General features: G+C 39.2%; 2 protein-coding genes across 3 annotated transcripts in view; both read right to left on the bottom strand.

Annotated features, from left to right (window-relative positions):
- Window positions 1-27,599, bottom strand: part of FAF1 (Fas associated factor 1) — a 500,825-nt gene that overhangs the window by 415,443 nt on the left and 57,783 nt on the right. Inside the window, exon 2 of one of the 2 annotated variants that reach the window (XM_064589173.1) lies at window positions 8,273-8,341. In XM_064589173.1, the coding sequence (XP_064445243.1) occupies window positions 8,273-8,341 (69 nt within the window). Of the gene's footprint in view, window positions 1-8,272; window positions 8,348-27,599 lie in introns of those variants that run through there. The other variant, XM_064589174.1, reaches the window with a different exon arrangement.
- Window positions 9,811-13,961, bottom strand: LOC123859625 (palmitoyltransferase ZDHHC5-like). Its single transcript, XM_045897730.3, is given in 4 exon segments — window positions 9,811-10,663; window positions 10,666-11,504; window positions 11,506-11,602; window positions 11,605-13,961. Coding segments are annotated over 4 exon segments (2,148 nt in total). The 5' UTR covers window positions 12,341-13,961; the 3' UTR covers window positions 9,811-10,187.

Genomic DNA, 27,599 nt, shown 5'->3' with positions numbered 1-27,599 from the left:
TCTCAATGGGGAAAACCTGAGAGCTTCCCCCCTAAGGTCAGGAATGCGGCAGGGTTGTCCACTATCACCACTACATAGTATTAGAAGTCCTAGCCACAGCAATCAGGCAACAAAAAGAAAAAAAAGGCATCCAAATCGGCAAAGAAGAAGTCAAACTCTCACTCTTTGCAGATGATATGATACTTTATGTGGAAAACCCAAAAGACTCCACCCCAAAACTGCTAGAACTCATACAGGAATTCAGTAAAGTGGCAGGATATAAAATCAATGCACAGAAATCAGCGGCATTCCTATACACCAACAACAAGACAGAAGAAAGAGAAATTAAGGAGTCGATCCCATTTACAACTGCACCCAAAACCATAAGATACCTAGGAATAAATCTAACCAAAGAGGCAAAGAATCTATACTCAGAAAACTAGAAAATACTCATGAAAGAAATTGAGGAACACACAAAGAAATGGAAAAACGTTCCATGCTCATGGATTGGAAGAACAAATATTGTGAAGATGTCGATGCTACCTAGAGCAATCTACACATTTAATGCAATCCCTATCAAAATATCATCAACTTTTTTCAAAGAAATGGAACAAAGAATCCTAAAATTTGTATGGAACCAGAAAAGACCCCGAATAGCCAGAGGAATGTTGAAAAAGAAAAGCAAAGCTGGCGGCATCACAATTCCGGACTTCAAGCTCTATTACAAAGCTGTCATCATCAAGACAAAGGCAAGGGAAGCAAGGGCAAAAAATGAACTATTGGGACTTGATCAAGATAAAAAGCTTTTGCATAGCAAAAGAAACAGTCAACAAAACCAAAAGACAACCGACAGAATGGGAGAAGATATTTGCAAATGACATATCAGATAAAGGGCTAGTATCCAAAATCTATAAAGAACTTATCAAACTCAACACCCAAAGAACAAATGATCCAATCAAGAAGTGGGCAGAAGACGTGAACAGACGTTTTTCCAAAGAACACATCCAAAAGACACATGAAAAAGCGCTCAACATCGCTCGGCATCAGGGAAATCCAAATCAAAACCTCAATGAGATACCTCACACCAGTCAGAATGGCTAAAATTAACAGGTCAAGAAATGACAGATGTTGGCGGGGAGGCAGAGAAAGGGGAACCCTCCTACGCTGTTGGTGGGAATGCAATCTGGTGCAACCACTCTGGAAAACAGTACAGAGGTTCTTCAAAAAGTTGAAAATAGAGCTACCATATGATCCAGCAATTGCACTACTGGGTATTTACCCCAAAGATACAAATGTAGGGATCCGAAGGGGTACATGCACCCCGATGTTTATAGCAGCAATGTCCACAATAGCCAAACTGTGGAAAGAGCCAAGATGTCCATCGACAGATGAATGGATAAAGAAGATGTGGTATATATATACAATGGAATATTATGCAGCTATCAAAAGGAATGAAATCTTGCCATTTGCAACGACGTGGATGGAACTAGAGGGTATTATGCTGACAGAAATAAGTCAATCAGAGAAAGACATGTATCATATCATCTCACTGATATGAGGAATTCTTAATCTCAGGAAACAAACTGAGGGTTCTAGAGGGGAGGGGGGTCAGGGAATGGATTAGCCTGGTGATGGGTATTAAAGAGGGCACGTACTGAATGTAGCACTGGGTGTTATACGCAAACAATGAATCATGGAACACTACGTCAAAAACTAATGATGTAATGTATGGTGATTAACATAATAAAAGAAAAAAAAGTTAAAAAGAAAAAATAGCTGAAAACTTCCCTAATCTGCGGAAAGAAATAGATATCCAGATTCAGGCGGCACAGAGAACCCTCATCAAAATCAACAAAGCAGACCCACAAGACATATTGTAATTAAACTGGCAAAATACAATGAGAAAGAAAATTATTAAATGCAACAAGACAAAAGAAGGCAGTTACATACAAAGGAAACCCCATAAAGCTGTCAGTGGATTTTTCAGCAGAAAATTTCCATGTCAGAAAGGAGCGGCATAATATATTTAAAGTGATGAATGGGAAAAACCTGCAGCCAAGAATACTCTATACAGCAAGGCTATCTATCAATCACAACAGAGAGATAAAAGAATTTCCCAGACAAACTGAAACTAAAGTAATTCATGACCACTAAACCAGCCCTGCAAGAAATATTAAAGGGGACTCTGAGTGAAAAGGAAAGACAAAAAAACAGCAGCATGAAGGTAGGAAACACAAAAGTAGTAAATATTAGTATTTATGTAAAAAGCCAGGCAAGGAACTCACAATATAAAAGGATGTAATATATGATACCATATACCTAAACATGAGGAGGAAAGGAGGAAAGAATGGGTTCAAACTTAAATGACCTTCAACGTAATATAGACTGCTATATGCACAAGATGTTATATACAAACCTAATGGTAACCAAAAATCAAAAACTATTAATCCACAAGGAATAAAGAGAAAGAAATCCAAATGTATCACTAAATAAAACAAGCAATCTATGAAAGAAAGGAAGATAAGGATCAGAGAAAATCTTCAGATAAGCATAATACCAGTAATAAAAAGGCAATAAATACATTTCTATCAATAATTACTTTGAATAAATGGACTAAACACTCCAATCAAAAGACACAGGATGACAGACTGGATTAATTAAAAAAAAAAAAAAAGACCTATCTATCGATTACTTACAGGACACTTACTTCAGAGCAAAAGACAGCTGCAGATTTAAAGTGAGAGGATGGAGAAACATTTACCATGCAAGTGGATGTCAAAAGAAAGCCAGAGTAGCAATACTTATATCAGACAAAACAGACTTTAAATTGAAGACTATAACAAGAGACAAAGGATACTATATAATAATAAAGAGAACAATCCAACAAAAAGATATAACAATTATAAATATTTATGCACCCAACAGGGGAGCACCCAAATACATGAAACAGTTAATAACTGAACATAAAGGAACTAATCAATAGTAATACAATAACAGTAGGGGACTTTAACACCCCACTTACATCAATCTAAACAGAAAATCAACAAAGAAACAACAGCTTTTAATGACACACTGGACCAGGGGGATTTAACAGATATATTCAGAACATTCAATCCTAAAACAGCAGAATACACATCCTTTTCAAGTGCATATGGAACATTCTCCAGAACAGATCACATATTAGGCTATAAAAAAAGCCCCAACAAATTTTAAAAGATAGAAGTCATACCATGCATCTTTTCTGACCACAACACTATGAAGTCAAACACAAGAAAAAATCTGGAAAGACCACAAATACATGGAGGTTAAATAACATGCTACGAAACAATGAATGGGTCAACCAGTAAATAAAAGAAGAAATTAAAAAGTACGTGGAAACACAGGAAAATAAAACACAATGACTCAAAACATCTGGGATGCAGCAAAAATGCTTCTAAGAAGGAAGTTTACAGCAATACAGGCGTACCTCAAGAAGCAAGAAAAAAAATCTCAAATAACCAACCTAACCCTATACCTAAAGAAGCTAGGAAAAGACCAAAACAAAGAAAACCTAAAACCAGCAGACGTAAACAAATAATAAAGATTAAAGCAGAAATAGATGAAGTAGAAACTAAAAAAAAACAACAGAACAGATCAATGAAACCAGGAGCTGTTTCATGGAAAAAAATCAATAAAATGAATAAACCTCTACCCAGACATATAAAGAAAAAAAGAAAAAGGACCCAAATAAATAAAATCACAAATGAGAGAAAACAACAAACACCCGAGAAATACAATTATAAGAGAATATTATGAAATGCTACATACTAAGAAATTGGACAACCAAGAAGAAATGGATAAATTGTTAGAAACATATTACCTACATAACCAACCAAAACTGAAACAGGAAGAAATAAAAATTTGAACAGACCAATTACCAGCAATGAAATTGAATCAGTAATCATTAAACTCCCAACAAACACAAGTCCAGACCAGATAGCCTCACGGCAAATTCTACCAAACATACATACATACATGTATTTATTTATTTAATTCATTGCCATGAGAACATAAACATTTATTTTTAGAATTATTTCATTTAAATTTTAGTTAGTTAACATACAGTGCAATATTGGTTTCAGGAGTATAATTCAGCGATTCATCACTTACATACAACACCCAGTGCTTCTTACAAGTGCCCTCCTTAATACCCATCACCCATCTAGCCCATCCCCTACCCACCTCTCTCCATCACCCCTCAGTTTGTTCTCTATCATTAAAAGTCCCTTATAGTTTGTTTCTCTCTCTCCTTTTTTTCTTCTTCCCCTTCCCGTATGTTCATCTGTTTCCTTTCTTAAATTCTACATATGAGTGAGATCAAATGGTATTTGTCTTTCTCTGATTTATTTTACTTAGGATAACACACTCTAACTCCATCCACATTGTTTCAAATGGCAAGATTTCAATTTTTGATGGCAGAGTAATATTCCAGTGTGTGTGTGTGTGTCTGTGTGTGTGTGTGTGTACACACACACACTACCTCTTTATCCATTCATCTGTCAATGGACATCTGGGCTCTCTGCACTGTTTGGCTATTGTTGATAATGCTGCTATAAACATTGGGGTACATGTACCCCTTTGAATCTGTATGTTGGTATCCTTTGGGGGAATACCTAGTAGTGCAATTGCTGGATCATAGAGTAGTTCTATTTTTAACTTCTGAGGAACCTCCATACTGTTCTCCAGAGGGGCTGCACCAGTTCACATTCCCACTTTCTCTGCATCCTCACCAACACCTGTTGTTTCTTGTGTTGTTCATTTGAGCCATTCTGACAAGTATGAGGTGATATCTCATCGTGGTTTTGATTTGTATTTCCCTGATGATGAGTGATGTTGAGCATCTTTTCATGTCTATTAGACATCTGGATGTCTTCTTTGAAAAAGTGCCTCTTCATGTCTTCTGTTCATTTCTTAACTGGATTATTTGGTTTTTGGGTGTTGAGTTTGAAAAGTTCTTTACGATTTTGGATACTAACCCTTTATCAGATAGGTCATTTACAAATATCTTCTCCCAGTCCATAGGTTGCCTTTTAGTTTTGTTGATTGTTTCCTTCACTGTGCAGAAGCTTTTTATATTGATGCAGTCCCAATAGTTTATTTTTGCTACTCTGGAGAAGAGTGTGGAGGTTCCTTAAAAAGTTAAAAATAGGGGGGTGGGAGGATGGGTTAGCCTGGTGATGGGTATTAAAGAGGACATGGTCTGCTCCTACACAAACAATGAATCATGGAACACTGCATCAAAAACTAATGATGTAATGTATGGTGATTAACATAACAATAAAAATTTTTTTTAAAGTTAAAAATAGAACTACCCTATAATCCAGCAATGGCACTACTGAGTATTTACCCAAAGAATACAAAAACCCTAATTCAAAGGGATACATACACCCCAAAGTTTATAGCAGCATTATTTAAAATAGCCAAATTATGGAAGCAGCCCAACTGTCCACTGATCAACAAATGGATAAAGAAAATGTGGTATAGGGGGCGCCTGGGTGGCTCAGTCCTTAAGCGTCTGCGTTCGGCTCAGGTCATGATCCCAGGCTCCTGGGATCGAGCCCCGCATCAGACTCCCTGCTCAGCAGAGAGCCTGCTTCTCCCTCTCCCTCTGCCTGCCGCTCTGCCTACTTGTGCTATCTCTCTGTCAAATAAATAAATTTAAAAAAATCTTAAAAAAAAAAAAAAAAGAAAATGTGGTATATACATACAATGGAATATTATTCAGCCATAAAAAAGAATGAAATCTCGGGGCGCTGGGTTGTTCAGTCGTTAAGCGTCTGCCTTCGGCTCAGGTCATGATCCCAGGGTCCCAGGATCGAGTCCCACATCAGGCTACCTACTCGGCAGGAAGCCTGCTTCTCCCTCTCCCACTCCCCCTGCTTGTGTTCCTGCTCTCGCTATCTCTCTCTCTGTCAAATAAATAAAATCTTTAAAAAAAAAAAAGAATGAAATCTCGCCATTTACAACTACGTGAATGGAGCTAGAGAGTATAATGCTAAGTGAAATCAGTCAGAGAAAGACAAATACCATATGATTTCACTCATATGTGTAACTTAAACAAAGCAAAGGAGCAAAGGGAAAAAAAAGGAGAAACACACAGAAACCAAGAAACAAACTCTTAACTATAGAGAACAAACTAGTGGTCACCTCAGAGGGGCGGTGGGCAGAGGGATGGGTGAAATATGTGATGGGGGATTACAGAGTATCTTTGTCATGATGAGTAGCAAGTGATTAACATAAAAACTTTTTTAAAAATATAAAAATATTTTTTTAAAAGATTACAGCATGGTAAAAGCATGGATTTGGAGTCAGGCCATACAAACATTTATAAATTTTGACAAATGCCCTAACATGCCCTAAATGAAAAATAAGGAAGCTCTGCTTTAATGAAATAAGCAATCTCAAAAATGTATATATTTGACAGAGATTTAATTTAGTGCAACCATCCTGGAAGGCAATTTACCAAAAACCTAAATAAATAAATAAATTATATATATATATATATACACACACATATATATATAAAGTATGTGTATATATATATACACATAGACAATTTGACACAGAAATACACTTATGAATTGAATTTATTCAGTATCTTCTAGGAAAATAATGGGTTAAGTATGCAAGGATGAATGTCCAAGAATATTTTCTAAAGTAATGTGTCTAATAGCAAAATACTGCAAAAACCCCAAATGTATAACAGCATAGCACTGACTGGTAAAATTATTATGCTATAACCACCCCTTGGAATACCATGCAAACATTAAATGAACATTATAAAGAATGAGCAATCACATTTACTTAGACATTCATGATGGATTGTTACTTGAAAAGTGCAGATTACAAAATAGTAGGAGTAGAATTACCTCATTTATATAAAAAGTAATTTTAATCACACAATTAAGAGAAAATACCCTTGAATAATATACTAGAAAATGTTGATTACTTGTAGAAGTAGAAAATAGAGGCTTTTTACATTTTGAGTAAAAAAAGTTAATAGTAAATCTACACAAAACATAGACAATTGATAGCTGATTATATAAGTCCATGCATGCATGGACTTGAAGCTATCTACATATCTAATCTCAATTCTATAAGCACACATTTCAAGTTTTGACCTTTGAAAATTAACACTTCTTCAAAATTGTAACTTAGACTTTTTTAGGATTTCAAAGGCACTGAGGACACCTGTGTCATCCCAACACAACCACTGCTGCTCCTATACTGGTAAACAATTCATGTTTAGTTTGCCTTGCAACTGTAAGTAAATTACAATTCAGTGAATGTGTAGTGCTGTGCCAGGATTTGATTTTGAGTTACTGCCTCCCCCCACTCAAAAAACTAAAAGACTTCTATAATAAACTCTCTGAAGTTCATTTAAAAAAATTTTTTTTAAAAACATCTAACAAAATGTCACTTCTTTAATAGCTTTAGAAAGGAGTGATTATCAGTGTGGGCCCCAGGAAGTGAAGGGAAAACATCAAATAGATTTATTCTGACATTTAGACAAGTCTGCATTTTCTCTCCTACCAAGCATCTCCACCAAAATATCACAGGGAAAGAGGAACCTTAATACACAGTAACATAAGAGAACAACTTTAACAATTATTTAAATTATCTAAGAATTCATAATAATTTAGTAATTTAATACTGAACTAATTACAAACTTCATATTAAAGACATTTAGATTTTATTCATTTAGATTAGAGCTATAAATGGGCTATGGTATGCTAAATCATCTATAAGGAACACTAAAAACATTGAAAAATTAATAAAATTTGATTACTGGTCCAAAAAAAGAAAAAATTTCTTGAAATAACTCAGAGAGAGAAAAACAAATATTGTATGATCTCACTTACATTTGGAATCTAAAAGAAAATGGAATTCATAGAAACAGATTAGATTAGTGGTTGCTAGGGAGAGTGAGTGAAGGTGATCAAAGTATACAAACTTCCCAAGTATAAATGAATAAATTCCGGTGATCTAATGTATAACAAGGTAACTATACTTAACAATACTACACTGTATACTTGTAAATAGATAAAAGAGTAAATCTTAAAAGTTCTGATCACACACAAAAAAAGTAACCACATGAGGTGATGGATATGTTAACTCACCTTATTGTGATGATCATTTCACAATATGTATGTGTATCAAATCATCACATTATACACCTTAAATTTACACAATGTTATACATTAGTTATATCTCAATAAAGCTAGAAAAAAGGGAAAAGATAAAAAGTACTTACCACTAAGTCCCAATTATTTTGTTCAAGCAGTGTAATAGCTTCATCAATGTTTTCAATGCCAGTACATGCCTGGAAGCAAAGTGAAAATTTTAGATACAAGTTTGGGAATGGGGAGGTGAATCTTAAAAATATAAAAAGCATAATGTGTTATTTCAGTTTTAGAAAGGTATATGAATAAAGCCACTAAATGCCTAACACTTCTGAGCAATTTACAAATATGGTTTGAAAATTGTTAATTACAAAATAAATTTACATTGCACTGAAACAAAAGACAATAAATTAAAGCAATAAAAGAAAGTATGTTTAAATGTTGAGCTTTGGAGCCCAGAATGATCTCGAGATTTCTAATTGCCCAGAACTTTTATTAAAAAGTTTCTGATGGGGCTCCACACAGGGCATGGAGCCTACTTTTAAAAAAAACGTTTCTGACAGACAACCATATAAAACAAACTGCAATCCATACCTTATACCTTATACTTTATACAAAATTTAACTTAAAATAAGGAACAGATTTATTTTTATTTATTTATTTATTTTAGATCAGGATTTCTTTTTATTCCTTGTTGGTTTAAAATGGCTAATCAGAATAAAAAATAAGAGGGCCTCTGTCTAGAGGCTGGGGTCTCCCCTTTTTAGAGGTTAGAACCCAGGTACCCCCACTACCCAGCACCATACTGAGGCAGGCTGAGGGGTAACCCCCAAGGGACAATCGGAGGGGCCTAGGCCTGCCACTCCTTCTCTGTATCCCGTTTTCGGCATGTGATAAAAAATATTTTTTTTAAGATTTTATTTATTCATTTATTAGAGAGCGAGCGAGAGAGAAACAGCATGAGAGAGGAGAGGGTTAGAGGGAGAAGCAGCCTCCCCGCTGAGCCGGGAGCCCAATGTGGGACTCGATCCCAGGACCCTGGGATCATGACCTGAGCCGAAGGCAGTCGCTTAACCAACTGAGCCACCCAGGCGCCCCATGTGATGAAAAATATTGCTTTTTGGATTCGTCTCTCCCAGCCTTGGATTTAAAAATAATGTTAACCGTATGAGTTGGAGGAAGGCTCTGAGGGGACTAAAGAAGCCCACACTAATCCCTCTCCCCTAAGAAGGGGGGGCATTATCCAATATTGTTTCTGGAGCTCAGTCAAGCTCTTTTCCTGATCTCCCCACCACCACCAAAGTCATGGGGCTGTGACTCCTTTCCTGGGGAAACTAAGTGCCAGTGAACCTAGAAAACTAACTCTCCTCTCCAAATCCTTCCTTCCTCTGACCAAGACCCCCAGACTCGCCTCTCCCAAGGTTTCTTTCCTGATCACTATGCACCAACAACAGGGGGGTGCGGTTTCCTTAGTTGGTAACTGGGACAAAAGAGAGGGAACCACTGGGAAAAGGAAGACTTCGATGGATGTCTCCGTGTCTTTCCTGCTGGTCTGAGGAACGAAAGAGTAAGATACCCCTCCTCCTACATACCCCTCCCTCATTTTCCCATCCCAGGATAGATATATAATTTCTTTGATATTTATAATATATATATATAGATATATATATATGTACACACACACCTGGTAATGCAGAGGAAAAAAACAGAATCCATAACAATAATAAAAATAATTATTTCTGGTTTAAAAATGATCTGGTTCCCTCCAGGGCGAGCAATTGCACAAATGTCCACTGAGTCTGGTCCAGGGGTTAAAGAAGGGAAGGTCTTAAAAGGTGAAGGGGGTTGCTACCCCAGTCTCAGGGCCCCAACTCTCTGACTCCCCATCCCCACTGCATTTTATAAAACGCTCCTCATCCTCTTGGAATCGGTGGTTTAAAAAAATGTCCATGCAGGGGAGGGGAATCCCTTGAGGAAAGGAAGGTGGCCACCTGGGGCCCTTTGGTGTAGGCGCAGAGGCATGGGGGGAAGGGAGGTGCCGAAGGCTCACACGGAAATCTCATAGGTGGTACCACCCACCCCTGACACCTTCTTGACTCCACCCCTTGTGGGGCTGCTGAGGGGCGGCTGGCCTGGGCCAGGGGAGGCAGAGCCTATACTCTTGGGCTGCCCATTGGATTTGCTGTAGGCGGTCTTGAGCTGTACTTCATCTTTGGGTGTCCATAACGGCTGCAAGGCTACTTCCTCTGCCTCAGAGACACCAGCTGGGGTGACACCGGCTTTTTGGCTGCTGTAAGACACAGATCGGCCCAGGTATGGGGCGACTGGGCCTGGTTCAGGGGACCCTAGTCCCCGGCCCCTTAGCCCATCTGGCTTGCCAAAACGGGGGGCAGCTGGGCGTCCCAGTGGAGTCTTGACCAAGGGTGATCTCTTTGAATCATCTGAGGAGGAACTAGTGCGAGGGGCATGGCCTGAGCCCGGCGTTGACTGAATGCCTGAGTCCCCCAAGCCTGGTTCTTCTCGCGGCCTGGGAGTGGGGGTGACTGGCGTAGCAGCTTCTCTCATTCCTGGAGGGAGGCCACAATATGGCACGACAGATTGTCGTACCAGACCGGGGAGGGCTCTCGGTGTGTTGGGCCGGTTGGCACCAAACGTGGGTGCCTCTTGGCTTCCCGCTGCTGGGCCAGCCGGGCTGACAGGAAGGGAGAGGTGTAGCCTAAAGGTGGGTCTGGCTCAGGCCCTGCCTGCACGGACTTGAAATTGGGGCTGTCCGAAGGAGTGAGCAAGCTGTCGTAAGACAGGCTTCCGTTGCGTGTCTGGTTGGCCAGGCTCTTATAGGAGGTGGAGGTTGTGCCCTCTGAACAAATGGACTGCAACTGGCCCAGCTCAAAGCCAGTGTCCTGGGCTGACTTGAGGCTGGAGGAGCGTGAGCCGCTGGATAGTGGCTCGAAGTGAAAGCTTTTGCCAAAGGTGGGAGAACAGAAGCTCTCTGGCTCTAAGCTGGGCTCCACGCGGTAGCTGGGATGGCAGCTGCTCTCTGCAACTGAGGTCGGCTCCTTCAAGCTGTCCCCACGACTCAACTTGGCACTGGAGGAATGAGGCATGGTGGCTGACGTACTGCTGCTACTGTAGCCCGACTGGTACTTGTACATGGTAGGTGTGCGAGGGCTGTCCTTGCCCAGGAGGCTGCCATCCTCATTAGTAGCCAGGCTGAGGTGTGTTAGTAGCCCCGTGTAATGGCTCAAGTCCGGCTTAGGAGGAGGTGGGGGTTCAGCATCTGTAGACTGGCTCTCTGTGATCTCCAAGCTTCCCTTAGACTTGCTTCTCCTCAGCTCTCCCTGGATGCCATTGTCCATGATCTTCAGTTATCTGCCCATCTGACACTTCTGGTTGAAGGAAGGGAGGTCTGATGACAATCGTCTTCTCTTTCTTTGGTCTCCCCAAATACCTGGGTGCTGGGAACTGCAGAGCACACGGCTGACATTGTTACAGCAGCCATTGGTGAAGTGGTTCACACCTCCTTGGAATTTACCTGTAACCTGTTCATTGGTTGTGCGTCCCCTAGCCACCAGCACCACATGAAATCCCGTGAGGCCAGCTACGGGGATGAAGAATAAGCCAGCCACACACATCACTGCCATTGCGACAGCCGTGCGGACCCCTGAGAGTTCCTCCATGTGGTAGAGGACAGAGAGGAGGCCAAAGCCAAACACACCCATCATGTGTGCTGTCAGGGAGAGGAGGAAAAGGAAGAAATAGCAGTAGTTCCGGCAACAGATACAGTTGTTCACCCAGGGGCAGTGATGGTCAAACTCCTCCACACAATTGTCACAGACACTGCAGTGGGAACATCGAGGAGGACGGTAGAAACGGCAGGTGGCATACCACTTCATGCGCACCTGGATGCCCTTAATCTCCACTGTTTTGTAAAGGGGAGCTCGGAAGTCATCTTCCTTGTCTTCATTCTCCTCAGCTCGAAGGAAAATCCCTGGGTCCCTGAAGGTGGCCATGCTGAAGTCGGCCAGCACAAAGAGAAAAACCACCGCATTGCAGATGGGCACTGCAGGTGACACATAGAGGCTTAGTCCTGGACAGGTAAAGGCAAAGAAAAGGGTCATAGCTCCCACTAAGCAGATGGTGGCTGCTGAGACCAGAACATACTTGCTGGGCTTGAAACTCTTTCCATACTCTGCGGGCATGTTGGAGCTCTGATGGGAGGTCTGCCCTGCCGCATAGCCCAGGCCCACACAGTGGCAGAACAGACAAGAAAATGAGATGAGGTGAACAACGGAGAAAAAGAGTACAGAAGGAAACCGGGGAAACAGAAATTTAAAATTATCACCCTTCCCCCTCCCAAAGAAAACCAAAGGTCAAAAGATCTCAAATGAAGGAAAACACATGGGAGGGGGAAAGGTGATTCCAAATGATGAATAACCACTCCCCAGAACAAGGCAAGAGGGAGAGATTAAGAAACACAACTTGTACAGTTTAAAAACTGGAGACAAACAGTAGGCTGTACAGATGCAAATGGTTGCAGGTGGAGAACATGGGCCGTCAGACAGGTCAGGGAATAGCTCATGGATGGAGGCAAGTCTTCAAAAGGCAAGCAGGGAGAATATCAGGGTAGGGGAGACCACTTCGGGCAAGGAAAAATTCTTCTGAGGAGACACTCTAGCACCTCCACGACTACCACACTCCACCAAATGTGAGCTGCACCTAAAAGAGGTGTGCCCTGTGTTTCTATTTTAATCCAAAAGGGAATCTGAGGCCCCTGCCAGTTTTAAAGAGAAGATTTTTTACTGCACTCCTTGTCCCTTTTAGGCAGTTTTCTCAATGCCACCACTCCCACACCTTGACTTCAGGGCTTGTAGTCTGGCAATGGTGGTTTAATTTTATTTATTTTCTTTTGATGGCTAAAGGTGGGCCGCAGCTGTTAGAAGGTTGAGTTGTAAATCCTTTTCTTCCAAGGGGGAGGGAAAACAGAGAGAGAGAGCACGAGCAAGCTTGTGTCTTCAATCTCTTCTTGTTATTCCCAAGCCCTTTAAGGGCTCCGTTTCCTATCGAGTTCATGCAAACTAAAGGGAAACGTAAAATCCCTGAATCCATGTTCTTCCCAATTAACAAAATAAGATGAAGAAATCAATTCCACTCAATGATAGTTCTAAAACGGTACTATGGATGAAAGCAAAGTTCCAAAGAGGTCCCTGTTTCCAGGTTAGTCAATGTCTCTGATCTTCTTCAGTCTTGGGCTTTCTAGATGCAGAATTAAACGGGGTTACAGTGCCTCACCCCTGGCGCGGTTCCCGTCACCGCCGCCGTCGTTGTCGCCGCCGCCTCCCGGCAGTGCCGTCCGGCCTCTCAGAGGCCACGCGCGGCCCCGGCACGCTCCACACCCGCCCCCGCCCGGAGACGCTCGTCTTCGAGCCGGCGCGCAGCCATTGCCCTCAGCGCCCGGTCTCGAGCCCCTAAATAACAGATTTAAAGTAAAACCTAAAACTCTAAGACTTGCAGATCTGTGCTGTCTGCTATGGTAACCACTAGACGTACATGGCTAGTGAGCCCTTGAGATGCGCCTCAACTGACTTAATATGTGCTGTGTTAAATACACATGAGAGCAGGACTTAGTACAAAAATAAAAATGTAAATAAATACTTATTAATTTTTCATGGCATCTGGCTGGCTCAATCAGTAGAGCGTGCAATGCTTGATTTCAGGGTTATAAGTTCAAGCCCCACGATGGATATAGAGATTACTTAAAAATAAAATCTTTAAATATAGTAATAATAATTTTCTATTCAATGTGTATTGAGATGACCATTTTGAAAATGTTGGCTTAATTAAAACATAACGTTTAAATTAATTCCACCTGCTTTTTACTTTTTTAACATGAATACTAAGAACGTTTTAATTATTTATGACTTTCGTTCTATTTTTAGTACTGAAAACATAGGAAGAAATCTTCATGAGCTTTAGATACAACAGCAAAAGCAAAACCCAAAAACTCGATAAAATGGACTTCTTTAAAATTAAGAACTGTTCTTTGAAAGACACTGTTAAGAGAATGAAAAGGCAAGCCAGACTGGGAGAAAATAACTGCAAAACACATCTAACAAAGGACTAATAACCACAATATAAGAAGAATTCTCAAAACTCTATTAAAATAAATAATAAATAGCTAAAGATTTCAACAGAAAATTCCCTAAAGAAGATATACAAATATACATGAAAAAATGCTCAACAGCATTAGTCAATAGGGCTCAGTCATTAAGCATCTGCCTTCAGCTCAGGTCACGATCCCAGGGTACTGGGATCGAGCCCCGCATCAGGCTCCCCGCTCTGCGGGAAGCCTGCTTCTCCTTCTCCCACTTCCCCTGCTTGTGTTCCTCCTCTAGCTATCTCTCTCTCTGTCAAATAATAAATAAAATCTTAAAAAAAAAAGAAAAATATAAAACAAACACAGATTCCCCTTCCATACATTAGAGTGCTAAAATCCAAAACACTAACAATATCAAGTGATGGTAAGGATGCAGAAAAATCAGAACTCTCATACATTGACAATATGTGTGATGTACACAGGTATCTCAAAATTATGTGGCCACTTTACAAAACAGGTTAGCAATTTTTTTTTAAAGATTTTATTTATTTATTTGAGAGAGAGAGAATGAGAGACAGAGCACGAGAGGGAAGGGAGCAGAGGGAGAAGCAGACCCCCTGCTGAGCAGGGAGCCCGATGCGGGACTCAATCCCGGGACTCCAGGATCATGACCTGAGCCGAAGGCAGTTGCTTAACCAACTGAGCCACCCAGGTTAGCAATTTCTAAGAAAGTTATAACACAGTAATCCCACTTCCTAGGTATTTACTTATCCAAAAGAAATTAAAACTACGTTCACATGAAATTATAAAATTAAAGTTTACAACAGCATTATTCATAATCACTGAAAACAGAAGACACCCCAAATGTCCTTCAACTATACATTCATATAACAGAAAACTACTCAGCAACAAAAATGAACAAATTATTGATTTGAACTCAAAACGATGTGGAGAAATCCTCAAATGCATTATGCTAAGTGAAAGCCAGGCTCAAAAGGATACATACTGTATAATTCCACTTACATGACATTTTAGAAAAGACAAAATTATAAAAACAGAAAACATATTTATTATTACCAGAGGCTTGGGGTAGGAGTAAGGGTTGATAACAAGCATTAAGAGGGAAATCTGGGGAGTAAGGGGAACAAAATTTGATTCCTGGATACCATAAAAATGCAACAAAGCAAACAAGACATTAAAAAATGCAATCCTTATTTTAAACTGAATGAAAAAACAGGAACAACCCAAAGGTTCTAAAATACTCATAAAAGCAGCTAAGAAGAGTTAAGATAGGGCAGAAGCTGCACAGGAGGAACAGGAGAGAAAAACTATAGGGGGTAACTGTGAGCCTAACAACAACAAATATCAGAAAGCACCAGCAAAATACACTTCCTCGATGACATCACCCTTTTTTCCCCTCAGAAAAACATGTAGGAGGTAGTTCCAAGAGCCTATCCCCTCCATAGAAACACCTAAAAATGGAGCAAAAACTGTCAGAATCAAATTTCTCAGAACTCTGGAAATTAGTCAAAGGTTTACATCAATCAAACAAATGCTGAAACATGAAAAGGTACTTCAAAACAGTGTGAAAGCTTTGCGATGTTTTTATTTCCCTTTCCCCACTCCTGGCTCTGTGGCAGTCTTGAATATACTAGCCCACATTCCAACAGTTGAACCCTGGTCCCTGGTTCTAGAGGGAGCAGAGCAGACTCTGTTCTCAAAGAATTTTTGTCTGCTGTGACCTGTACAGGGCTACCTGAAGGACTGACTCAAGGCTCTCTCCTTTATTTTATCAACTTGAAAATCTCTTAGTACAGAAAAGCAGCTATGCAGAGGGCATTCTTCAGGAAAAAAAAAATTTTTTTTTCAAGATTTTATTTATTTGACAGAGAGAGACACAGCGAGAGAGGGAACACAAGCAGGGGGAGTAGGAGAGGGAGAAGCAGACTTCCTGCTGAGCAGGGAGCCCGATACGGGGCTCGATCCCAGGACCCTGGGATCATGACCTGAGCCTAAGGCAGGCGCTTAACGACTGAGCCACCCAGGCGCCCCTCTTCAGAGAAATTCTTAAGGCAAATGAAAACCTCACTGCCACCTGGGACAAAATATTCCAGTTGAGGCAAACAACAAGACATGCCAAAAACCTGAAAGAAAAAATGGCAAGAGAGTTTCTTTGGGAAATTAGGACATTAAAAAACACTGGGAATTTAGAAAGCCATGCATATGTGCAAGGCAAGAAACCTACTCAGAGAAGACCTGAGAAAACTATTGGCTCATCTCTAGGCTCAGCACAAACAGGAAGTAAAGACAGATGTGTAAACAGCCTAAGTGTTAGAGCGCTCCAACACAGAGCCAGTCTGCAAAGACTAAGAAAGGATTTTCTTCCTTCTCTTTTTTTCTCTTTTGTTTCTTTTTATTTTCTTTTTTTACTTCAGATATTCAAGGATATCTCTCTCATACTACTAGCAGACCACAGCTAAAGAAGAAAAGATTTCAGAGACCATTATGTACCAAATGTCTGTGCCCCACCCCCATATACACACCAAAACTCATATGTTGAGCCCCTAATCTCCACTGTGATGGAACTGAGAGATGGGGGGGGGGCCTTTGGGAGATAATCAGGTTTAAATGAGGTCATGAAGGTAGGGCCCTCATAATGGGATTAATGCCCCCTTATAATGGGATTAGTGCCTCTTAGAAGAAGAGACACCAGTGGGTGTTTCCTTTCTCTCTGTCTCTGTGTCTCTGTCTCTCTTTCTCCCTGCCATGTGAGAGCCAAGGGAGAAGGTGGCCATCTGCAAGTCAGGAAGAGAGTTCTCCCCAGAAACCAGTCATGCTGGCAACATGATCTCAGACTTTCAGCCTTCAGAATTATGAGAAAATAAATCTGTTCTATGATATGTTGTCACGGTAGCCCAAGCAGACTAAGACAGAGTCAGCTCATCACCAAAATAATTACAAAAATAGTTTAGAAAAGTCCGTAAACAGGCAACAACCCACAGAAAGCAACAAAAAAACAAACTATAAGGTGGAGGAGGAAGAATCTGATTTCCAGAGTTATTACATTATAATATTTAAAATAATCACTTTTTAAAAAGGAAATAGTGATGTATGCTAAGAAATAAGAAAGTATGACTCATTCAAAGGAGAAACAGACAGAAACTGCAGAAGAAGAGACATTAGACTTACTGGGCAAAGACTTTCAATCATCATCTTAAATATTCTCAGAGTTCAAAGAATCCATGAACAAAGAGCTAATGGGAACCAGAAAGACAATGTGTCAACAAATAGAGACTATCAATAAAGAGATACAAATTACTTCAAAAGGAACCAAAGAAAAAAATTCTGGGGCTGAAAAGTACAATAACTGAAATGAAAAACTAACTACAGGGTTTCAATAGCAACTCTGAGAAAGCAGAAGAAAGATCAGAGAACTTGAAGGTAGATCAAATGCAATTATCTAGTCTGGGGAGCACAAAGAAAAATGAAAGAAGAAAAATGAACATAAAGAAGGAGAGATGGAGCTGTACAGGGAACAGTTTTTATATACTACAGAAGCTAAGCTGGTATTATTTCAAAATAGATTGTTATAAATTGGACAGGCTATTTATAACCCCTAGAGTAACCACTAAGAAAATAACTAAAAAATATACAGAAATAGATGAGAGAGGAATCAAAACTACAATACAAAAAAGTCAACTAAACAAAAAGGAGACATAGTAAAGAATTGAGAAAATTGAGGAAAAAAGAATGATAGGCCAAAAACAAATAACAAAATAGCAGAACTAAAGGCATTCTTATCAGTAATTATTTTAGGTGTAAATGGATTAAACTCTCCAATAAGAAGGCAGAGATTAGCAGAATGGATAAAAAGAAATGATCCAACTATATGCTGTCTACAAAAGACTCACCTCAGATCCAAAGATACAAAGAGGTGAAAAGTGAAAGAATGGAAAAATACATGTGCAATTAATAACCAAAAGAAAGGTTGGCTGGCTATCCTAATATCAGATAAAGTAGAGTTTAACTAAAAAAATTTTATAAGAGAATAAAAAGGACATTATATACTGATAAACAATTCATCAAGAAGATATAAAAATAAGAAATATATACATACCTAATAACAGAGCCTCCAGAATAAATGAAAAAATTGACAGAATTGAAAGGAGAAATAGACAGTTTTACAACAACAGCTGGATATATCAATGTCCTACCTTCAATAAACATCAATAAAGAAATAGAGAACTTGAGAAATAGTATAAACTGAATAGATAAAATATTTATAGAACACTCTACCCGAAAAAAAACATAAATACATATTTTTCGCAAGTGTGGATGGAACATTCTCTAAGATAGAACATATGAAAACAAGTTTCAATGAATTTTAAAAGACTGAAATCATACAAAATATATTATGACCAAAAGGGAACTTATACCTGTAAATATCTTCTTAAAAAGAAGATTTAAGGGGCACCTGGGTGGCTCAGTCAGTTGAGTGTCCAACGCTTTGTTTCAGTTCAGGTCATGATCTTAGGGCCATGGAATCGATCTACACATGTGGCTCTGAACTCAGTGCAGAGTCTGCTTGTCTCGCTCCCTCTGGTTCCTCACCCCACTTGCACACTTTCTCTCTCTCAAATAAATAAAATCTTAAATAAAAAAAGATTTAAAATCAATATTCTAACTTTATACCTTAAGGAACAGAAAAAAAAAAACTAAAAGCAAGCAAAAGGAAGAAAATAATAAAAATTAGAGACTAATAAAACAAAGAATAGAAAAAAATAGAGAAAATCAAAAAAACCAAAGACTGATTCTTCAAAAAGATTAACAAAGTTGACAAACCTTTAGCTAGACTGAGTAAGAAAAAAAGAGAGAAGATTCAAATTACAAAAACCAGAAGTGAAAGCAGGAATATTACTACTGACCTCACAGAAATAAAAATATGAAAATAATACTATGAATAATTACATTTCAACAAATTAGATAACCTATATGAAATGAAAGAAATTCCTAGAAACATACTATCTACCAAAACTGACTCAAGAAGAAACAGAAAATCCAAACTGACTTATAACAAAGAGATTAGATCAGTAATCAAAAGCATCCCATTAAAGAAAAGCCAAGGACCAGATGGCTTCACTGCTGAATTCTACCATATAAAGAATTAACACTAATCTTATAAATTTTCCCCAAAAGACTAAAGAGATAAAACTTCCTAAGTCATTCTATGAGGTCAGAAGCATCCTAATAACAAAGTCAGACAAAGCACAAGAAAAGAAAACTACAGACCAATATCCATTGTAGATATAGATGCAAAAATCCTCAACAAAATACTAACAAACCAGAACATATTAAAAGGGGATTTATTCCAGGATTGCAAAAGTGGTTCAACACAGAGGAATCATTACACCCATATAAAGCCTGAAGGAAAGACAAAACAAAATAAAATCAGTTCAAACAATGCAGGAAAAGTATTTGAAAAATCCAATGTTTCATGATAAAAACACATAAATTATGAATAAAGGGAACTTCTTTGACATAAAAGGTATCTATGAAGAACCTACAACTAATAACATACTCAATGATGAAAGACTAAAAACCTTTACCCCAAGATCAAGAACAAGATAAGAAAGCCCACCCTTTCCACTTCTGTGCAACATTATATTGGAAATTCTAGCTGGATCAATAAGGCAAGAAAAAAAATAAAACACATCAAAATCAGAGCAGAAGAAGTAGAACTACCCTTATTCCCAGATATGATCTTAAACATAGAAAATTCTAAGGACTACACACACACACACCTGTTAGAGCTAATAAATTCAGCAAAGTTGCAGGATAAAAGATCAACACACAAAATTTAGTTGTATCTCCATACACTAGCGATGAATAATCTGGAAAGGATAATAAGAAAATAATTCCATTTATGATATGGTCTAAATGAATAAAATATATAGAAATAAATTTGGGGAGAAGTGATATCTTAACAATACTGAGACTTCTGATGAATAAAAATCTGTCCACTTAATTTTTCTTTATTTTCTCAGTAATATTTATCCCATACATGTTTTAACTTATCCCCAAGTGTTTTCTGAATGCTATTGTAAGTGGTATTTTTAATTTAGTTTAAAGTTATTTTTTAAATTTTTAAAATTACATACTGACTTACTTTAAGTAGTTTTTCCTGTAGATTCCTTATGATTTTAACTGCACAAAACCATGTCATACAACAATAATAATACTTTTTTCTTCTTCATTTTCAATTTACAAACTGAAGTCTTTCCCTTCCTTTCTTTGACTTATTATAGAATAATAAGTGGATAGAACTTCCAGTAAAATGCTGAATAAGGGGGGAGGAGCAAGATGGAGGGGGAGTAGGAGACCTAAATTTCGTCTAGTCCCAGGAATTCAACTAGACAGGGATCAAACCATTCTAAACACCTACGAACTCAACAGAAGATCGAAGAAAAGAATAGCAGCAACTCTCTGAACAGAAAAGCGACCACTTTCTGCAAGGTAGGACGTGCAGAGATGTGAATCTGAGGCAATATTCGTGAAGACAGATGGTGGGGGAATGGGCCTCTGTCAGCCACTACCGGCAGGTGACAGAGCAGCAGAGCACAAAATCAGAACTTTTAGAAGTCAGCTCTGCTGAGGGACGTCGCTCCAGTGGCTAAGCGGACGGTGGAACCCTCGCTGGGAGAGTGTGGTCTCAGGACCCTCGGAGTCACAGAAAGAGCAGGGATGCCTGATTGCGGCAGAGCTCCCAGGTATCCGAGCAGGGAAGCTGGCTGCAGAGACGGAGCCAAGGAGTGGGCTCTCAGCTCAGGGTTGCCATAAACTGTGATCCCCAGCACAGTCGGGCCACTGTTCTTCCAGAAGGGACCCAACAAGCAGCAGATCAGGGGAGACTCCCATTCCTCCCCCGGGAGGAGTGGCCCAGGAGCACATGGAAGGGATCTGCTGGATTTGGAGACTCCAAATGGGGTCGTGTGCCAGAGACAGGAACACTCGGTCACTGGCCGGGTGAGCACGGAGTGCGGCCAGAGACCAGGGAAACGGGAGTGATTGACTGCTTTTCTCTGGGGGCTCACTGAGGAACGGGGCCCGAGTTCTTGGCTCCTCCAAGGGGGAGATTGGGAGGCCGCCATTTTCACTCTCCTCCTCCAAAGCTGAACGGAAAGCTTGCAGGGAACAAAAGCTCCAGAGAGCAAACCCGAGCAGATTACTTAGCTGGGACCGGGCAAGAGCGGGGCAATTCCACCTCAGGCAAAGACATTTGGGAACCACGGCAACAGGCCCCTCCCCCAGAAGATCAGCAAGAATAGCCAGCCAAGACCAAGTTTACAGATCAATGAGAAGAGCAGAACTCCAGAATTTATGGCTTTTTTGCCATGATTCTTTAGTCTTTCAAAGTTAATTTTTTTTTAACTTTCTTTTTCTTTTTCTTTTTCTTTTTCCAAGTTTTTCTTTTTCCATTTTCAACCAACATCTTATCAATCCCTTTTATAAAAAATCTTTTTTATTTTTCATTTTTAGAGTCATACTTTATCCCTTCATACTAGTTAACCTTATTTTTGGTATACATATGTAAGTTGTTCTCTCTTTAAAATTTTGGGATACAGTATCTTCTAACATATCAAAATATACCCTAAATCTAGTGTATGGCTTTTTCTAGTCTGCCTGATAACATTCTCTCCCTTTCTTTTTTTTAAATCCTCTTCTTTCTTAATTCAACCAACTTCTTATCTTATCAATTCCTTTTATAAAATCTTTTATAACTTTCATCTTTACAATCATATCCCATCCCTTCATCGTATTTACCCTTAATTATGTACATATATACTTTTCTTTCTTTAAAATTGTGGGAGGCACTTTATTCTAACAGAATAAAATACGCCCAAAATCTAATGTGTGGAATGATCTATGCACCAGCATGATCATATTTGATCATATTCTGCTTTTTTTAATTTTGTTTTTGTTTGTTTTTATCTTTTTCTTTTTTTTTCTTTTCTCTTTCTTTCTCTTTTGCCATTTTCAGGTCTCTTCTGATTTGTTTAGTGTATATTTTCTGGGGGAGTTGTTACCCTGTTAGCATTTTGTTCTCTCATTCATCTATTCTCTGGATAAAATGACAAGACGGAAAAAAAAAAAAGGCAGTACCAACTGACAGGGACCTAATCAACAGTGACATTAGTGAGATGCCGGAATTAGAGTTCATAATGATGATTTTAAAGATACTAGCTGGGCTTAAAAAAAGCATGGAAGATATTAGAGAAACCCTTTCTGGAGAAATAAAAGAACTAAAATCTAACCAAGTTGAAATCAAAAAGGCTATTAATGAGGTGCAATCAAAAATGGAGGCTCTAACTGCCAGGATAAATGAGGCAGAAAAGACAATCAGTGATATAGAAGACCAAATGATGGAAAATAAAGAAGCTGAGAAAAAGAGAGATCTGGATCTCTCTACTACTGGATCACAAGGGCAGAATTGGAGAGATAAGTGATACCATGAGATGAAACAGTATCAGAATAATTGGGATCCCAGAAGAAGGAGAGAGAGTGGCAGAAGCTATATTGGAGCAAATTATAGCAGAGAACTTCCCTAATTTGGGGAAGGAAACAGGCATCAAAACCCACGAGGCACAGAGAACCACCCTCAAAATCAATAAAAATAGCTCAACACCCGAACATCTAATAGTAAAACTTACAAGTCTCAGAGACAAAGAGAAAATCCTGAAAGCAGCTCGGGAGAAGAGATCTGTAACCTACAATGGTAGAAACATTAGATTGGCAACAGACCTATCCACAGAGACCTGGCAGGCCAGAAAAGGACTGGCAGGATATATTCAGAGCACTAAATGGGAAAAATATGCAGCCAAGAATACTATATCCAGCTAGGCTGTCACTGAAAATAGAAGGAGAGATAAAAAGCTTCCAGGACAAACAAAACTAAAGGAATTTGCAAACACGAAACCAGCCCTACAAGAAATATTGAAAGGGGTCCTCTAAACAAAGAGAGCCTAAAAGTAACATATACCAGAAAGGAACACAGACAATATACAGTAACAGTCACCTTACAGGCAATACAATGGCACTAAATTCGTATCTTTCAATACTTACCCAGAATGTAAATGGGCTAATTACCCCAATCAAAAGACACAGGCTATCAGATTGGATAAAAAAACAAAACCCATCAATATACTGTCTGCAGGAGACTCACTTTAGACCCAAAGACACCCCAGATTGAAAGTGAGGGGGTGGAAAACCATTTACCATGCTAATGGACACCAAAAGAAAGCTGGGGTGGCAATCCTTATATCAGACAAATTAGATTTCAAACCAAACACTGTAATAAAAGATGAGGAAGGACACTATATCATACTTAAACGGTCTATCCAACAAGATCTAACAATTGTAAATATCTAAGCCCCTAACATGGGAGCAGCCAATTTTGTAAGCCAATTAATAACAAAAGCAACGAAGCACATTGAAAACAATACAATAATAGTGGGGGACTTTAACACCCCCTTCACTGAAATGGACAGATCATCTAAGCAAAAGATCAACAAGGAAATAAAGACTTTAAATGACACACTGGACCAAATGGACTTCACAGATATATTCAGAACATTCCATCCCAAAGCAACAAAATACACATTCTTCTCTAGTGCCCATGGAACATTCTCCAGAATAGATCACATCCTAGGTCACAAATCAGGTCTCAACCGGTACCAAAAGATTGGGATCATTCCCCTATTTTCAGACCACAATGCTTTGAAACTAGAACTCAATCACAAGAGGAAAATCAGAAAGAACTGAAATACATGGAGGCTAAAGAGCATCCTACTAAAGAATGCATGGGTCAACGAGGAAATTAAAGAAGAATTTTTAAAAATTCATGGAAACAAGTGAAAATGAAAACACAACTGTTCAAAATCTTTGGGATGCAGCAAAGGCAGTCCTAAGAGGAAAGGATATAGCAATACAAGCCTTTCTCAAGAAACAAGAAAGGTCTCAAGTACACAACCTAACCCTACACCTAAAGGAGCTGGAGAAAGAACAGCAAATAAAGCCTAAACCCAGCAGGAGAAGAGAAATAATAAAGATCAGAGCAGAAATCAATGAAATAGAAACCAAAAGAACAGTAGAACAGATCGACGAAACTAGGAGCTGGTTCTTTGAAAGAATTAACAAGATTGATAAACCCCTGGCCAGACTTATCAAAAAGAAAAGAGAAATGACCCAAATCAACAAAATCATGAATGAAAGAGGAGAGATCGCAATCAACACCAAAGAAATACAATTATAAGAACGTATTATGAGCAACTCCATGCCAGCAAATTAGATAACCTGGAAGAAATGGAAGCATTCCTAGAGATGTATCAACTACCAAAACTGAACCAGGAAGAAACAGAAAACCTGAACAGACCTATAACCACTAAGGAAATTGAAGCAGTCATCAAAAATCTCCCAACAAACAAGAGCCCAGGGCCAGATGGCTTCTCAGGGAAATTCTACAAATATTTAAATAATTAATACCTATTCCTCTGAAACTGTTCCAAAAATAGAAATGGAAGCAAGACTTCCAAACTCGTTTTGAGGCCACCATTACCTTGATCCCAAAACCAGACAAAGACCCCATCAAAAAGGAGAATTACAGACCAATATCCTTGATGAACATGGATGCAAAAATTCTCACCAAAATACTAGCCAATAGAATCCAACAGTACATTAAAAGGATCATTCACCACGACCAAGTGGGATTTATCCCTGGGCTACAAGGTTGGTTCAAGATCCGCAAATCAATCAATGTGATACAATACATTAATAAAAGAAAGAACAAGAACCACATGATCCTCTCAATAGATGCAGAAAAAGTATTTGACAAAGTACAGCATCCTTTCTTGATCAAAACTCTTCAGAGTATAGGGACAGAGGGTATATACCTCAATATCATAAAAGCCATCTCTGAAAAACCCACAGTGAATATCATTCTCAATGGGGAAAACCTGAGAGCTTCCCTCCTAAGGTCAGGAATGCGGCAGGGTTGTCCACTATCACCACTGCTATTCAACGTAATATTAGAAGTCTTAGCCACAGCAATCAGACAACAAAAAGAAATAAAAGGCATCCAAATCGGCAAAGAAGAAGTCAAACTCTCACTCTTTGCAGATGATATGATACTTTATGTGGAAAACCCAAAAGACTCCACCCCAAAACTGCTAGAACTCATACAGGAATTCAGTAAAGTGGCAGGATATAAAATCAATGCACAGAAATCAGCGGCATTCCTATACACCAACAACAAGACAGAAGAAAGAGAAATTAAGGAGTCGATCCCATTTACAACTGCACCCAAAACCATAAGATACCTAGGAATAAATCTAACCAAAGAGGCAAAGAATCTATACTCAGAAAACTAGAAAATACTCATGAAAGAAATTGAGGAACACACAAAGAAATGGAAAAACGTTCCATGCTCATGGATTGGAAGAACAAATATTGTGAAGATGTCGATGCTACCTAGAGCAATCTACACATTTAATGCAATCCCTATCAAAATATCATCAACTTTTTTCAAAGAAATGGAACAAAGAATCCTAAACTTTGTATGGAACCAGAAAAGACCCCGAATAGCCAGAGGAATGTTGAAAAAGAAAAGCAAAGCTGGCGGCATCACAATTCCGGACTTCAAGCTCTATTACAAAGCTGTCATCATCAAGACAAAGGCAAGGGAAGCAAGGGCAAAAAATGAACTATTGGGACTTGATCAAGATAAAAAGCTTTTGCATAGCAAAAGAAACAGTCAACAAAACCAAAAGACAACCGACAGAATGGGAGAAGATATTTGCAAATGACATATCAGATAAAGGGCTAGTATCCAAAATCTATAAAGAACTTATCAAACTCAACACCCAAAGAACAAATGATCCAATCAAGAAGTGGGCAGAAGACGTGAACAGACGTTTTTCCAAAGAACACATCCAAAAGACACATGAAAAAGCGCTCAACATCACTCGGCATCAGGGAAATCCAAATCAAAACCTCAATGAGATACCACCTCACACCAGTCAGAATGGCTAAAATTAACAAGTCAGGAAACGACAGATGTTGGCGGGGAGGCAGAGAAAGGGGAACCCTCCTACACTGTTGGTGGGAATGCAAGCTGGTGCAACCACTCTGGAAAACAGTATGGAGGTTCCTCAAAACCTTGAAAATAGAGCTACCATACGATCCAGCAATTGCACTACTGGGTATTTACCCCAAAGATACAAATGTAAGGATCCAAAGGGGAACATGCATCCCAATGTTTATAGCAGCAATGTCCAAAATAGCCAAACTATGGAAAGAGCCAAGATGTCCATCGACAGGGGCGCCTGGGTGGCTCAGTTGGTTAAGCGACTGCCTTCAGCTCAGGTCATGATCCTGAGTCCCTGGATCGAGTCCCGCATCGGGCTCCCTGCTCGGCAGGGAGTCTGCTTCTCCCTTGACCCTCCCCCCTCTCATGTGCTCTCTCTCATTCTCTCTCTCTCAAATAAATAAATAAAAATCTTTAAAAAAAAAAAAGATGTCCATCAACAGATGAGTGGATAAAGAAGATGTGGTATATATATATACAATGGAATATTATGCAGCCATCAAAAGGAATGAAATCTTGCCATTTGCAACGACGTGGATGGAACTGGAGGGTATTATGCTGACAGAAAAAAGTCAATCAGAGAAAGACATGTATCATATGATCTCACTGATATGAGGAATTCTTAATCTCAGGAAACAAACTGAGGGTTGCTAGAGTGGGGTGGGAGGGATGGGGTGGCTGGGTGATAGACATTGGGGAGGGTATGTGCTATGGTGAGCGCTGTGAATTGTGTAAGACTATTGAATCACAGACCTGTACCTCTGAAACAAATAATATATTTTATGTTTAAAAAAAGAAGAAGAAGAAGATAGCAGGAAGGGAAGAATGAAGTGGAAATCAGAGGGGGAGACGAACCATGAGAGACTATGGACTCTGAGAAACAAACTGAGGGTTCTCGAGGGAAGGGGGCTGGAGGGATGGGTTAGCCTGGTGATGGGTATTAAAGAGGACATGTACTGCACGGAGCACTGGGTGTTATACACAAACAGTGAATCATGGATCACTACATCAAAAACTAATGATGTAATGTATGGTGATTAATGTAACATAATAATAAAAATAAATAAATGAAATGTAAAAAAAAAATGCTGAATAAAAGTGATGAGAGCAAACATTCTTGTCTTTATCTTGTCTTGGGGGAAAGCATAACTATGATATTAGCTATAGGTTTTTCATTTACTCTTTATCAGGCTGAGCTTTCCTTCTATTCAGCTTCCTAAAAATT

This window comes from Mirounga angustirostris, unplaced genomic scaffold, assembly GCF_029215605.1.
Source record: "Mirounga angustirostris isolate CCGP_5_RB_7025 unplaced genomic scaffold, mMirAng1.0.hap1 SCAF_4, whole genome shotgun sequence".
Taxonomy (NCBI): domain Eukaryota; kingdom Metazoa; phylum Chordata; class Mammalia; order Carnivora; family Phocidae; genus Mirounga; species Mirounga angustirostris.
The sequence above is the reverse complement of the archived record's forward strand: the minus strand, read 5'-3'. Positions and strand labels throughout refer to the sequence as shown.